The sequence below is a fragment of the Melanerpes formicivorus genome, unplaced genomic scaffold (genome assembly GCF_026170545.1).
Source record: "Melanerpes formicivorus ecotype bairdi unplaced genomic scaffold, bMelFor1.0.p_v2 SCAF_51, whole genome shotgun sequence".
Lineage (NCBI taxonomy): Eukaryota > Metazoa > Chordata > Aves > Piciformes > Picidae > Melanerpes > Melanerpes formicivorus.
The window spans coordinates 4,220,408-4,236,506 of NW_027142403.1; the positions used below are offsets into that span (position 1 = coordinate 4,220,408).

Consider the following 16,099-nt stretch of genomic DNA (forward strand, 5'->3'; position numbering starts at 1 on the left):
ATTGAACAGGAAGGGCAATGTCAGTAACCACAAAAATTAATTGCTATTTTCTTCCTACTTTGTCATTGAAAAATCTCTGCAAGTATGCTAAGTCTTTACTGTCACCTAACAGCATTTCTACTTAGCAAAAGACCCCAGATTCTGAAGCTGGGCATGCTTTTAATATACTAGAAACCTCAGGCTTGGTGCTACTGCTTGTAGCTTCTCTGAATGGTGCTGAACTATTCTGTGGCTCAGTTTCTCCATCTGCAAGATCCAGCCCATCAGAATCACTCTTGGTTCCCCTTTCCTCTGCACGTGTCCTGCGCAGGGATGAACACCTTCCTTTGTGCATCTTAGACTCAGTTTTAAACTCTTGGCCCTTCTAGCCCCAGAAAAGCAAACATTTAACTGCTTATGACAAGAAGATGTAAAGTAATTAACATGTGCAAAGGTACTGAGCATTCTTTGTGAGCAGGATGAGGAGAGTTTCTCCCCAGCTTGCCATGTCCACACATTTCTGAGCACCTCCAGGGACAGTGACTCTACCACCTCCCTCAGCAGCCTGTTACAATATCTGGCCACTCTTCCTAATATCCAGACTAAACTAAATGCATGCCAAGTGCTTGATCTAGGCCAGTTCTAATATAGTCAGCATTTCCACCTCCTCTCAGCACCAGAGGAACATTGCTGCAGACCAACATATATCAGGACATGCTTTAACAGCCAGGCTAGTCTTGATGATCTTAGAGGTCTTTTCCAACTGAAACAATTCTATGATTATACACACACACATCTACAAACAGGGATGTCTTGCTTGGAGGGAAGAGAATTTCACTGGCATGGCTCTGAGACATGCCATGCACTCACATAACAGGCTTTAGCCCTTATCAGCAAAAATATAGATGCATGACTGAGCTTGGACATTTTCCTATACCATGCAGAAGGTATGACATTTAATGCAGACAATGGAATAAGTTATCCAGGGAGGTGATGGAGTCCCCATCCCTGGAGGTGTTCAAGAAACATGGACGTGGCACTTCAGAACATGGTTTAATGGCTGTGGTGGTCTTAGGTTCAAGGTTGGACTCAAAGATCTTAGAAGTCTCTTCCAGCTGAAAAAAATATCTATGATTCTAATGCCTTGATAAGTGAAATGTTTTATAGGTGGCAAACTATAGAAATAATGGTGTACTATTTCTCCACACATTTATGGTTTGTTTTTCTAAGTGGAAGAGAAAAGGTTAAAGTTTTAGCAGCTGACAGGTTAATGATTTATCCACCAGCAGGTTATGAATGTGGGTTATCATTTTATGGCAGAGCAGACAGTTTGGACCACAACATGACTCCGTTCCACTGGGAGCGAGCATTGGTTGGAATTGCCTGTTGTGTAGTGACCGTGACCCTCTGGGCATTGTGTATTTGGCAGGTTGTCCTTAGGTTTAAAACAGGTAAGAAATACAATTCTACCCTATTTGAGCTCTGTTTGAGCTCTTCAGATTTTATTTCCCTTTCCTTAAGCATTTAAGCATGATTCCTGACAAGTGTTTCTACTTGTATGCTATATGCTTCTTAGGTGAGAATCTCTTTCTTCATACACCGGTGTGAAACAGAATGTGATGGCAAGCAATCTCTGGAGTGTTTTCTTTGTAGCATGTTTACATTGGACGTGATTGCTCTGATAAAGCTTTGAGAGATGTCTTGAAATCATCTCACTCTCCTGGGAGAAATCTGATTGCTTTTTTGGAAGACCAAAAGCCCTCTAGCTAGCCTAGTGAATTATGTTTCGAAGAGGAAATATTGAATTTTCCATATACTTATATGTTTGCATGCATAAAAGCAACACATGTAAAGAAAAGTCATGTTTTCTTTACAACTTGCTTTACAGGGGGAAAAAAAATGATGTTGAAATAAAAATTTGATTTGCATATTCTATACCTGAAAATCAGGCCAATGCACCCTGCTCAGACATTTCTGACCAGGAGAACAAAACTGGCCAGTGTTTCCTCTCATCAAAATACTCACCCTTTTGATCTGATACAAAATGATGCCTGGAGCTATATGGAAAATTCAGAGAAAGAATCAAATACTCCTGGCTGCTAAGGAGTTGGTTATGATTGGAGACCAAGAAGCCCATGGAAAAAATTATATGGGGATACATTAGGTTATATTTACTTCAAGAGTTTTGTCAGATGATTATACCCAATCCAAGTAATAGTACATAAGTAAACAGCAACTATTTAATGTGCATCAGTAGTAATTTAACTTTGGTATTATGAGCATATGCTCAGTGCTTTGTCTGACTTAATGAAGCTAAACCAGATGAGATGGGAGTTATTGCTTAGTGCAGCTTGGAGATACCTCTATGCATGCCTAAGATTTACAGAATTGCACACAAATGAGCTGCTAAGAACTGAGTTTCCACTGCAGCTACTTCAGGGATGGAGAATACCTTCATGCTTTTCTGATGTATTGCTTGTTGTGCACAAGGGGTAGTGTTCCTCCTTTACCCAAGCTTTAACCACAAGTATTAGCATCAACAGTGACCATGATGTTTGGTTAAAAAAACCATCAATAAACTTTAACCATTGGTATTAACATCAACAGTGAACATGATGTTTGATTAAAAAACCACCAATAGTTCATGATGACATCGTACTAGGCAAGGATCCTTTAGTTTTAGTTGAAAAACACCTATGGTCAAACTCAATGTGATTCTTGGGATGATTAATATCTGCAAATCTTAAAAGCTGAAGACAAATAGAAAGAAGATGTTTTCTGAATCTTAAAAACAAAATGAGAAGAACCTCATGATTTGAAACGAGTGTCACAGCTGCTGGAGCCTGAAGAGTTTTACTGCATGTGGGGGCAGATATGACCACATTAGTCAGCTCAGGATTTTGTGTTTGTGAGAGTCCAAAACTTCCCCTTGCAAAGAGATAAAACCCCACTTTACAACGGTACAGGAGACCTTGAACAGTAGGTTAAGAAAGGTCACCAGGAAGCTCTAAATAGAGTCACAGTTCTGAGTAGCATTAACAGATCTCATGAACATCATGTTGTTACACAGGGACTCTTTTCAGAAAGGCAAAGGGAGGGGTGATGCCATTTGCCACCACCTCCTCTTTGCTGCACAGGCTGTGTGTCAGCGGTGTCTGCACCTCCGGTGGAAAATGCTGCACCTTTCCCCTCAAAGCTCCATGCTTTTCTGCTTTGTTTCTTTCAAAGGAATGTCAGACTTATCCTCCTTTTCACCTTCCCTCTCCTTACAGTCCTTTTGCAGCCTGTGACTAACAGTGTCAAATCCAGACTCCAACACTCTAGCCCCCCTGTGGAAGCACCACAACCCTTGCTCCTATTTTATTTGCACCTATTTGAGTTTGCCCCAGCTGCTCCCCTATCCTGCTTCTCAGCAGGCAGCTCAGGATCTGTGCCCATGTAGGTCAGTACTGCTATCTCCCTGGTTTCTTGTAGAATTATAAATCATAGAAGTGTTGAGATTAGAAGAGACCTTTGAAATCATCATGTTCTTGCCTTGAGCTCGCAATCCCACCACTACTCCTAAGCCACCACCACTAAACAATGTCCCCAAGCACCACATCTATAGCTCCAGGGAAGGTGACTCCTACCCTGCCCTGGGCAGTCTCTTCAAATGCTTGACAACCCTGAAGAAATTTTTCCTAATATCTAGGGCTTAATCTCCCCTGGCACAACTTGAGGCTGTTTCCTTGTCAGGATCCTTTGTGACAGATGACCTTCTGCCTGGCTGCTTTGGGCACATGTTCACCAAGCAAGACAGAGGCTTCAAGCTGTGCTGCAGACTCCCCAGTATTTTGTGGGTTCCCAGGCTCCCAATCCAACATGAGTGGCTGAGCCTCAGTGTCACTCTTCTGCCATGTGGCCCCGTGTATCACATGTGTGTGCCTGGCAGATGAGCCAATGCTGCTGGGCAATGGGGCAACGGCTGCCCAGCCAGGCACCCAGCTCCCCAAGGTACAGCTGCTTGGTTTGGGCCACCCTGACCTCAAATGTTGGAGCATTTTTCCTTTAGTTTTTGTAAGATTTCCAATGGAGAGACAATGTGCTTTGAGAGGCAAATGGCTAATGCAGATATTACCTAGTGACACATAGATGTTATTCCACTGTCATCACAGACATCTGGCCGCAATGCAGCTGAGACAGCCTGAAGCCCAACTGCTACATAGCAACAACATGAGCAAAAGCTGAGTGATGCACGCCAAGAACAGAATTACCCTTGCCACGTGGCACAGCCCCTATACTTTGCAATATTCTTCCAGTCATATGAATCACATTAAAGAGACAGAAGTTAAGTAAGCTTTTAGTTCAGTGAGAGCATTGGAAATACACAACAGCATATGAGCTCCTGAGGACACTGTTTGGGTTTGAATTTTCTGTCTTTAGTTGTCAGCATCTCAAAACAGGCATTAAAATGTCAGATCAAATGGTTCTTCTCAACTCCTGGTTTCTGCCATGATTTCAAAGCAGGTGCACAATTTCCAGCATGAACCTTGTGAGAAGGGATTCTAACTCCCTCCTTTGCTTGGTGACTGAGTAAGATCGACTGTGAGGCAGCCTTTGCACATGGAGATGCACAGGTCTTGGACCTGTCTTTCAGAACCTAAGCTCCATCAGTCCCTTCCCTGTTGCATTTTCAGCTGCAGAACATCCCTCAGACATTCAAAATTTGCCAGTCTCTTCTGCAGAGATTTCTGAACACAGCTAAAACAATGATACAGTTATAAATTTCTGAGATGTGCAGTTTCTCTGCTCTTGCTTATACCAAGCTGGGTTTTATTTTTGGCTCCTGAAGATGCAGCACCCTGTGCAATGACTATTTCAAACTCACTCCATTGTTTCTGCCAAAAAAAATCAGAATAAAAATCAGCACCAATCCTGGGAATGTGGATAGAGGCTGTGGTTGAGATTGGATTTTTATCTGATTTATCCTAAATGTCTGTTTTAAATCAGAGTATCTCTGTCTGATTCTTGGATGTGTGACTATCTACATTACCATTCCAGGTCCCTCAGCACTGGGGAATCTGTGGCCCTGGTTTGCTTATTTTTACTTCTGTGAAATCCTGAAGAAGAAACTTGGGTTTTTCATAGATTCAGCAGCTCAAGCTTTTGGCAGCCTGGAGGTCCACAACACCATTCCTGTTCTCGTCCTGCAGATGCATAAAACGGGTCCCACCTACATCTCTGTGGGAATGCAAATTCATGTTTGAAATATTTGGGCCCATGTTGGTTTTAGAGCCAAGGAGGGGCCAGTGATTGAGGACAGGGATGAGACTGTGGGTCACACATACTTTTTGGTTGAAGTTTCACATAAATCACAGACTCATAGAATCATTAAGGTTGGAAAAGGTCTCCAAGATCATCAAGTCCAACCTTCTGCCCAACACCTCCACGACCACTAGAACATGTCATGAAGTGCCACATCTACTAGGTTTTTTCTAACACCTCCAGGGACGGTGAATCATGTTTGTTTCTTTTCTTCTCCCCATCAGGTAGATGTGGTTTTGCATATGTGTTAATGAATAGATTTGTAACTCAATTCTTTATTTACACAGACTCTACAGAATCTGTGGTACCTCCATGCTTCTGCCTCAACGGTGGCATCTGTCGGGACGGAGCCTGTGTGTGCCCAGACAAGTGGGTGGGATCTCGTTGTGAAATAGGTCAGTATGAGCTGGGCAGTGTGGGCATCTGGTACCATTTCTAGGAATCCCTCCACTGTAAGAAGCCCCTGACTTTCCCTCCCCACTTTGCCATGCTGTGACCTGCTCAGCAGGATGATATCCACAAGAAGTGACGTGGCTCTTCTTGCTAGGTGAGGCCATATCTGTCATTCACTCCTGTTGCTCTCTCAAATGAGTAATATATCTGGGGAAGACATTACAGGCTTCAATTGCCTGTGGCCTGTTTCTCGCCAGTTTGGCCTTTGTTTGAATTCCTCTGTTTGAAGATCACAGCAACCTGAAAATCTGATTCAGACCTCAGTGGCCAGCATTGCTGTGTCTGGATCTGCTAGTGTTTAAGGGACACAATCCAGCTTGTCACCCTGCAGGGCAATGCTTGTCCTCAGGTTCTGCTGCCATTGGTGTTGTGTAAATCAGATTCCTACATGAAGCATGGCACTGGTCTGGTAGTCCCTTCTGCCACAGCACAGCATCTCTGTGCTGCTGTAACTGGAGCGGGTGATCAAAGCTGATGCCTGGAGGGTGTTGGCTCACTGAGGCACGGTATCCCTTGCTCATGCTTTCCAAGCCAACCCACACTGTGGCCGGTGTAACACACAGATATGCCATCACCTGTCAGCTGCACCTTTGTCAAATGAACTCACAAGTTTGTTCAGAAGGGTGTTGAAAGATCTGCAGCTTATCCACCAGGAAATTGTTCTTGGTGAAGACTGCTCGGCAGATGGAAACTTCAGGTGTCCCATGTGATTTCCTTTATGACAGGATGGGTAGTGCATAATGACAGATTTGATGGGTTCCTGTGTGGCCTGCCCTAGGTGATCCTCCTTTGGCAGGGAGACTGGACTAGATGGTCTCCAGAGGTCCGTTCCAACCCCTACCACTCTGTGATTCTGTGACATATAGGCTAGACAGGTTTTGTAAACTAATTACTTTTGTTCCAATGATGATGGAAAATTTCCACTTGGCTCATATTTTGTTCTTTTTTGTACACAAAGTCATGGTTACTTTCCTTCACAGGTCATCAAAAAGGGCCTGGTTTGCTTCCTATTTATGGTTTGTTTAAATTCTGGGGCAATTCTACTGAAGTCAGAACATCTGCAATAATTTGGGGTTTGCACTAGTGGGGCAAAAAGAATTTCAGATGGACTCTCTAAGTCCAAACCCAAGTAGAAATAACATATATACATATGTTTTATATATATATGTTACATATATATACATGCATATACATAACATATATATATACACACACATATATGTATATAAAACCAGGTACATGTATAAACCAGGCCAAAGCACTTTCAGATCAAAGCCTAGATAAATAGAAAGATGGAAAATGCATCTTGAATAGGTACTCCTGTATGAATGCATGCTATGCAATTTATTCCTGCCTTTCATCTCTCAGAAGGAAGGCAGAATCACAACAAAAGTATTAAAATCCATGAGTGTAGACAGCATCCATTCAAGACTGCTCAAAGACCTGGCCAGTGTCACTTGGGGCCTGCTATCTGTCCCTTGTGGTGATCAAGGGAAGACACAGAGAACTGAAAAAAGATGACCACTATGCCCATCTTCAAGAAATGGAATGGGCTTGGAATGTGCTGCCCAGGGAGGTGGTTGAGTCACCGTCCCTGGAGGCGTTCAAGAGGGGATTGGACGTGGCACTTGGTGCCATGGTCTTGTCGTGGGGTCTGTGATGATAGGTTGGACTCGATGATCCTCGAGGTCATTTCCAACCTTAGTTATACTGTGATCTGTGATACTGTGAAAGGCAAGAAAGAGGACTGCCTCAGGTCCTAGAAATATTACAGAGCATGTCCTTGTGGAGTCCATTTCAATGCATGTGAAAGTCTGGAACAGCAAGGATTTACAAAAGACAGGTTACATCTGAGTATTCTGTTTTCTGTATGAAAGAACTGGACACCAGAAGAGCAGCAGAAGTAATAGACCTTGCCTTTAGAGATGCCTTTGACACCATCTCCCTCAGCATTCTGGTTTGGTAGGTGAAGATGAACAGGCTGAGTGAATGAACCATTTTCCAGGTTGAAATTTAACAGCCAGGCTCAAAGGGTAGTGATCAGTGATTTGATTGAAATGTTTAAAAAGTAGAGTAACCTGCTGGTCAGCACTAGGACTGGTATCAGTTGATGTCTTGACCTGACTCAGAGAGCTGAATGGTGACACAGCACACCTCCTCAGCTAATCTGCAGGTAATTCTCAACTTGGAGTGGAACAGAGGTCATATTGACACAGTTAACAACAGAGTTTCAATGCAGATGAACCTTAGAACCTTGATCTTCACACCAGGGACATTGGTACAGACCAAGAACTTGATGGCTGAGAGCAGCCCTGCTGGAAAGTGCCTGAGAGTGACAGTGGACACGAAGTGGAGCCAACAGCAGAAGTTTGTTGAAAACAAGGCAGGGTGGCTGTTTGCTCTGTGTAGGGAGACAGGTTGACAGACACTCTTACCCTCCTCTTCCTAGCATTGGTGAAGCACCACCAGGAAATCCATGCTTAGTTTTGCCTCTTGCACTCCAGGCTAAAAAGACTTGGAGAAGCTGGAAAGGGTCCCACGAGGTGCAGTGAGGATGGTAAGGGGCCTAGAGCAGGTGGCCTGCAGGAAACATCAGCAGGAGATGGGCTTGTTCAGTGTGGTGTAGAGGAGGCTGAGGGCAGAGCTAAAAGCAACCTCCAGGTAATTGAGTGGGAGTTGCAAGGACTGTCAAATCCAAAGTCTTCTTGGTACCACCAGAACATAAAGTAAGGCCAACAGTCATGAATTGCAGTCTGAGAGACTGAAATTGATCATGAAGAGAAATGTTTTGGTTAGGTGGGGTGGATTGGTTGATGGGTTGGACGCGATGATCTTGAAGGTCACTTCCAACTTGGTTTATTCTATGTATTCTATGTAATAAAATTAGTGTGTTACTGGAACACATTTCCTACTGAAGATGTGGTACCCTCTTTGGCCCAGATGCCCTCCAGATGTTCCTGCCACCTCACATTTTTGAGATACCTCATCCTCCTAATAACCTCCTGGCAAATCAGGTTCACGTATGGTGCTGTAAGGCAGATCTAATCTTTGCAGACTCACGTGTCCTTATTTGTTCATAACTATTTCCCAGATGGCATCATGAGAAGTGTGGCCAGCAGGATGAGGGAGGTGAGTCTCCCCCTCTACACCTCACTCATAAGACCCCACCTGGAGTATTGTGTCCAGTTCTGGAACCTCTATTACAGGAAGGATATAGATGTGCTGGAACATGTCCAGAGGAAGGGCCACGAGGATGATTAGAGGGCTGGAGCACCTCTCCTATGGAGACAGGCTGAGAGAGCTGGGGTTGTTCTATTTGGAGGAGAGAAGACTCCAAGGAGACCTTAATTATGGCCTTCCAGTATCTGAAGGGGGCCTACAAGAAAGCTGATGAGGGACTTTTTTGGGATATTGGGTAGTGATAGAACTAGGGGGAAAAGGTCCAAAATAGAGGAGGGTAGATTTAGATTAGACGTTAGGAAGAAGTTCTCCACCATGAGGGTGGTGAGACACTTTAACAGGTTGCCCAGGGAGGTGGTAGAAGCCCCATCCCTGGAAGTCCTTAAGGCCAGGCTGATGTGGCTCTGGACAACTTAATCTAGTGGCAGGTGTTCCTGCCCATAGCAGAGGGGTTGGAACTATACAATCCTTGAGGTCCCTTCCAACCCTGACAATTTTGTGATTCCTGTAGTAGGAAAGTATCATCATGTCATGGGAAACTGTGACCCTATAGAAAACAATCTGTCTTAGCAGGGAAGCCCATGTCAGATCATGGAGAACACTTGAGGTCTCCTGAACCCCTGCTCAGGGGTACTCCTCTTTGACTCAGTCCTATTAATGAGACACAGGCAGATGAAATGTGGTCCAAATTAGCTAAAGTCAGCAAAACCAGAATGTTGCATGGCCCAAGACAAAGCAAAAATGTTCTGCCTGTGTGCTGCAGTGGTTTTTTTAAGTGCTTGTAGCAAGGTAAATTGTGTTAACTTACAGCAATATGGTATGACATGAGGATTGCAGAATCACAGAATGATAGAATCATAGAATGCATTGGGTTGGAAGGGAACCTCAAAGGTCATCCTGTCCAACCCTGCTGCAGTGAGCAGGAACATTTCCAACTAGATCAGGTTGCTTAGGGCCCCATCAAGTTTGACTTTGAATGTCTTCAGGGGTTGGGCCTCTATTACCACACCTCTGGGCAACCTATTCCAGTATTTCACTATGCTCATTGAGAACTTCCTCCTAATGTCCAATCTAAATCTACCCTGTCTTAGTTTAAAACCAGTGCCCGTATTCAACAGGCTTCTGTGCTGAGTCAAGCCACAGGTCCACCGACCTCTTCATCCTGCCCTCAGACATAGCCAGGACCAGGTGCTTAGACAAGATGAGGGGCTTGGGGTGGTCACCCTGTTCTGTTCCAGCATGCAGTAGGGCAGTGGCTACCTGTGCCAGAAGACCAGGGCAATGGAAACAGGAGAAATGATAAAAACTGTGGGCTTTTAGGGTTTCAGTGACTTCACCTATATCAGTTGCAGCTGCTCATCAGCATGGGTTTAAATAAGATTTACCCAACTGCTTTTATTTCCTTTAGAGTAAAAGATTCAATCAGCTTCTGTTGTTCCAATATTATTTTAGTTTTGAAAAATTGATCCCTGTACTAAAAATATGTGACCTGGATGCATTTTTGTTTTCCTCCTGTGCAGTTAATTTCTGTGAAGCCAGTACTTACACACTGAACATTTCTGGAAGTCTTATACAAACCCTTACTTTTGGAGAGATTATAGTGGGTAAATATGGCAGCTCTGAAGAGGAATGCGAACCTGATACTGTGAATGGTAAGTGTTTCTTTCCTTTCATTTCTGCTTCCCAAAACCAAAGTTTGTGAAATATTATTACACCAGAGGAGAGGTTGATATTTGAAGACAGAACAGCATAGAACCAGAGAGTTATTGAGGTTGGAAGAGACCTCTGTGGTCATCAAGTTCAACTGCTCATCTAGAGCTCATGATCCCACCACCACTGCTAAGCTACTATTGCTAAACCATGTCCCTCAGGACCACATCCATGTGGCTTTTAAATACCTCCAGGGATGGTGATTCCATCTTGAGGCTTGATAACCTTTTTTGTGAAGAATTTTTTCCTAATATCCAAGCTGAACCTTCCCTGACCCAAGCAGAGGCATAGCTCAGTCAACAGGAGAGCAGACCTGTCCACACAGCTTTCTACCTCAAATGCAGAGAATTTAAGGTATGCACCACAAATTGTATTTGTGTCTGCCTGAGACTGGGCTGGGAGTCAGTTAATACCTGCTCCTGAACAGTCTTTCAATAGCAAAATAATCTATCTTACTATTTATGATTAGGATTCAGGACTCTTTAACTGTGGTTCCATGAACTGTCTCAGCTTTCAGAGACCTTGTCGAGGCATTAAGTGTTGCACAGCTGCTTCATGTGCCCTTTGCGTTCCTCTCAGAACATGTAAACTGTGTTTGTCAGGTCATGACAAAAAGCCTTTTAGGTAGCTCAGTGATGATATCTATGCCTTGTGTTTAAGAGGTACCTTTCTGCAGCTCTAGAGTAACTAAACCTTTATGAATTTGGCATGAATGTCAGCCACTCTGACAAGATAAGACACGTGTCCTAAAAACTAGTTAAATAATTGATGGTCACTTGAAGCAGTGAAAGTCAAATCTTTTACATGCAAACAGAAAATAGCACTGGATAGAGTGTCACACCTACAGTACAGTTTTAATTCTTAGTGAGGTCATGTGTAGGGGAGTCAGTGCTTCTTCACTAAATGTGTATCTTTCTACTTTGACAAACCTCCAGGTAACATTTCGATAGCCCTCCAGATGTGCTCCAGAGAAGGGACAACCCCTACTTTACAGCCCCCCCAGATCCTCAACTGTAATGAAAATCTTGACTCTCTAGCATCACAGGTAAACTTAAATTGCTATTTAAACAGTGCCTGAGATTCTGCATCATCCCAAAGGGGAAAAAAAACAAAAGAAAGAAATTGAGTTGGGGCATAGATAGAATAGAATAGAATAGAATAGAATAGACTAGACTAGAATAGAATAGAATAGAATAGAATAGAATAGAATAGAATAGAATAGAATAGAACAGAACAGAACAGAATAAACCAGGTTGTAAGAGACCTTCAAGATCATCGTGTCCAACCTATCAACCAATCCAACCCACCTAATCAATTAAACCATGGCACCAAGCACCCCATCAAGTCTCCTCCTGAACACTTCCAATGATGGTGACTCCACCGCCTCTTTGGGCAGCCCATTCCAATGGGCAATCACTCTCTCTGTATAGAACTTCTTCCTAACCTCCAGCCTAAACCTCCCCTGGTACAGCCTGAGACTGTGTCCTCTTGTTCTGGTGCTGGCTGCCTGGGAGAAGAGACCAACCTCTGCCTGTCTACAACCCCCCTTCAGGTAGTTGTAGAGAGCAATAAGGTCTCCCCTGAGTCTCCTTATCTCCAGGCTAAGCAACCCCAGTTCCCTCAGCCTCTCCTCATAGGGCTTGTGTTCCAAACCCCTCACTAACTTTGTTGCCCTTCTCTGGACACGTTCCAGCAAGTCAATATCCTTCCTAATATGTTACACTTCTTTAAGCTTTGCAAAGCCAGATGAATGGTCAGAGCATCTTTTCCATGGCTTGCTTGGCATGTGCCTGCTTTCCAATGGTCTGAATTTCCCATGGTGATTATTTGATCTTGCCAACCAAACCAAACCAAACCAAACCAAACAAACATCTACAGTTCCTTTAAATAAGAGAGGCCTCTTTCATCATGCATTTTTGTTTGACTACTGTGCATTCAATGCAATGTTTCACTTGCCTGAATCCTTTCATGGGATATCTTTGAGCTCAAGATAGTATTTTCCCATTACACAGCCTTCACTAAATGGATTAAATGTCAAATCAATAATATTAGTAGTAGCTATTTCTAACACTAATAAGAATCAACATAAGATTGCAGTATAGTGGCCTCAAGTTGTGGAGGTTCAGAGGAGGTTCAGGTTGGGTGTTAGAAAAAATTTCATCACAGAAAGGGTTATCAAACATTGGAACAGGCTGCCAGGGTGAAGTCATCATCCCTGGAGTTATTTAAAATACACATGGATGTGATGCTTAGGGACATAGTTTAGTGGTGGTGGCTTAGCAGTAGCAGAGGGATTGTGAGCTCTAGGCAAGCAGTTGGACTTGATGCTCTCAAAGGTCCCTTCCAACCTCAACAGTTCTATGATTCTGTGGTTCTAACACAAGGTTACTCTGCTGCCATTAGTAACTTGGGATTTTATTCTGAGTCCTGCTGCCATCTAGTGAGCCCAGGGCAGCTTTGGTGCAAAGGGGAATGGCAGGAAATAGAAGGAGGAGGTGTCCAAGTGAACCAGAGCCCAGGTTTAAAAGGATGCTATTCCTTCAAAATAAAATCATTTACTTTGAATACAAGGTCATGCTAAAAGTCAGAAGTAAGAACAGTGAAAATAGGTGTTCATGATGGATTTTGTTCAGGGTGCATATGCAGATGTTTTCAAGTCAAATAATACCATCTCCTGTATTTATAAATGCTAATTTCCTTCCTCTCTATGTAATATATTCATTCCAAGCTTTGAAGTTTCATGACTGAATTAATCTTGATTTTGATAGCTTCCCAACAAGTGATAGGATGAGAGGAAATAGACTTAGGTTGCACTAGGGGAGGTTTAGATGGGATATTTGGAAAAAAAATTGTCACTGTAAGGGTCATCAGGTGCTGGAACAGACTGCCCAGGGAAGCAGTGGAGACAACATCCCTGGAAGTGTTTAAAAGACATTTCGATGAGGAGCCCAGGGACATGGTCTAGGAGTTGTGTACAGGGAGGCTCCGAGGAGACCTAATTGTCGCCTTCCAGTATCTGAAGGGGGCCTACAGGAAGGCTGGGGAAGGACTTCTCAGGATCTCAGGTAGTGATAGGACTAGGGGGAATGGAATGAAGCTGGAGGTGGGGAGATTCAGGCTGGATGTGAGGAGGAGGTTCTTCACCATGAGAGTGGTGAAACCCTGGAATGGGTTGTCCAGGGAGGTGGTCGAGGCCCCGTCCCTGGAGGTGTTTAAGAGCAGGCTGGATGAGGCTCTGTCCAGCCTGATCTAGTGTGGGGTGTCCCTGGCCATGGCAGGGGGGTTGGAACTAGATGATCCTTGTGGTCCCCTCCAACCCTGAATGAAACTATGAAACTATGAAACTATGAGATGTTAGGTTATGGTTGGACTTGACTATCTTAATGTGCTTTCCAACCAGGTGATTCTGTGATTCTGTGTGAAAGGGGAGGTCCTGATGATGTCTAGAGCTTCCTGAAGGCAAGGTGTGGAGAACAATGGGGCCAGGCTCTTCTTTGAGGTTTTTGATTTTAGGATTAGTGGCAATGGAGAAAAGTGGCCATGTGGGAAATCTGAATTAGATAAGTGAACATTTCTCCCCTTGAAGCTGATCAAACATAAGCAGGTTTCTGAGGAACATTGTGGATATTCAAAGTAAGCCCCTCAGCAGCATGGTCTTCCCTCCTCTGCTGGGCTAGGGGATTTCCAGGGCTCCCTTCCAACCCAAGCTATTCCATGAATCCATTACATCATCCCCAAGGGAGAGTTTGCATGAACAGAAACAATTTAGACAACCAATTCCTTGTACATTTCGAGTTTGTGTGAGAATGCTATAAAAGTGGTGACTCTTCTCCCTCTTCTCATTTTCTTTCTGTTGAATGGCACTGTGGTTTTGGCACTTTCCTAACAGGTTGAAACTGCAGACTCCAGCAATGTTTCAGCTATTGCAAGTAACGTCCAAATCCTCACCTCCAGGCCAGACCAACTGAACACGCAGAACATCTCTGCTGCTGCAAACATCGCAGTGCAGATCATAAATAAGCCAAATGTTTCAGAAGATACTCAGGTGAGACTTACTAAGAACAAAAGAACACTTCTGTGGCAAAACAGCACTTCAGTTGTTTAATATTTGAGACATCTGTTCTGTCCTCTTCTATCAGCAGAAGTAACACTCTCTTTCCTCTTTACTGTACATAGCACTGCAAACAAATGCATTTATTTTATCATTTATCAGGGTTCATAGAATAGTTTGAGTTGGAAAGGATTTTAAAGATCATCTAGTTCTAACCCCTCTGACATGGGCATGGACACCAGATTGCTCAAGGCTCTCCCAGCCTGGCCTTGAACACCTCCAGGGAAGGGGCATCCACAACATCCCTGGGCAACCTGTTCCGGAGTTTCACCACCTTCACTATAAAGAATTTCTTCCTAATATCCAGTCTAAATCTACCCTCTCCCATTATCCCTTGTCCTGTCACAACAAGCCTTTACAAAAAGTTCCTCCCCAGATTCCCTGTAGGACCCCTTCAGGTACTGGAAGGCCACTATAAGGTGTCCCCAGAGCCTTCTCTTCTCCAGGCTGAGCAGACCCAACTCCTTCAGCCTGGCCTCATAGGAGACATGCTCCAGCCCTCTGATAATCATTGTGGCCCTCCTCTGGACCCTCTCCAACAGATCCATGTCCTTCTTGTGCTGGGGGCCCCAGAACTGGACACAGTATACTCATGAGGTCTCACCAGAACAGAGGGTTCCCTTGCCTACCGGCTATGCTTCTTTTGATGCAGCACAGGACACAGCTGAGATTTTTTGCCTACCAGTGCACATTGTGCCTCATCAGCCAGCACCTTCAAATCCCTCCCTGAACTCTGAGAAGGCTGCTCTAATCCACCCACATGCAGGACTTTGCACTTTGCCATGTTGAACTTCATGAGGTTGGCATGGGCTTGCCTCTCCAGTTATTTCAGTGGTCTTGAGTGGAATCACTGCACAGTCAGATCTGAGAGCTGAATGTAAATTTGTTTCTTATCAGCTGTTTGCATATATCTGGAATTCTAAGGTGAGCATCATTTGATGTTTAAGTCAGTGATTTCACTCTTAGTGTTTAAATGAATCAAAGTGTGGTGTTTATGAAGCCATTGGTGAAAAAGCTGCCTTCTCTAGAATGGCATCCTGAGCTTTGTTTACACTCCTGTGTGTGGCTCTAAACACACTTATTAAGTGTTCTTACTTTGCCCATCCCCATGTGGTGATCTATTTCAATTCCTTCAAATATTGCCCCTTTTTTTTCTGCTTTTCTCAGACATCTATGGCAGTAATAGCTACAGTGAGTCAACTGTTGGATGCCAATGAAACAGAATTCAACCACGATGATCTTCTCCATATTACAACCAGGTAATGTTAACTTTTGCCATTATTTTTTTGGATGTAGTTCACTGCATTTTCTCTTCTGTTTCAGAATGAAATTGATTCTTGGAGAAGTCAAAATACTTTCAGC

General features: G+C 43.8%; 1 protein-coding gene across 2 annotated transcripts in view; it reads left to right on the forward strand.

The window, feature by feature from the left end:
* The first annotated feature begins 1,264 nt into the window (after nt 1-1,264).
* Nucleotides 1,265-16,099, forward strand: part of ADGRG7 (adhesion G protein-coupled receptor G7) — a 28,388-nt gene continuing 13,553 nt past the window's right edge. The window contains exons 1-6 of one of the 2 annotated variants that reach the window (XM_068160579.1): nt 1,265-1,430; nt 5,571-5,678; nt 10,437-10,568; nt 11,562-11,671; nt 14,516-14,671; nt 15,905-15,996. In XM_068160579.1, coding sequence (XP_068016680.1) covers nt 1,322-1,430; nt 5,571-5,678; nt 10,437-10,568; nt 11,562-11,671; nt 14,516-14,671; nt 15,905-15,996 — 707 coding nt within the window. In that variant the 5' untranslated portion in view covers nt 1,265-1,321. Of the gene's footprint in view, nt 1,431-5,570; nt 5,679-10,436; nt 10,569-11,561; nt 11,672-14,515; nt 14,672-15,904; nt 15,997-16,099 lie in introns of those variants that run through there. The other variant, XM_068160578.1, reaches the window with a different exon arrangement.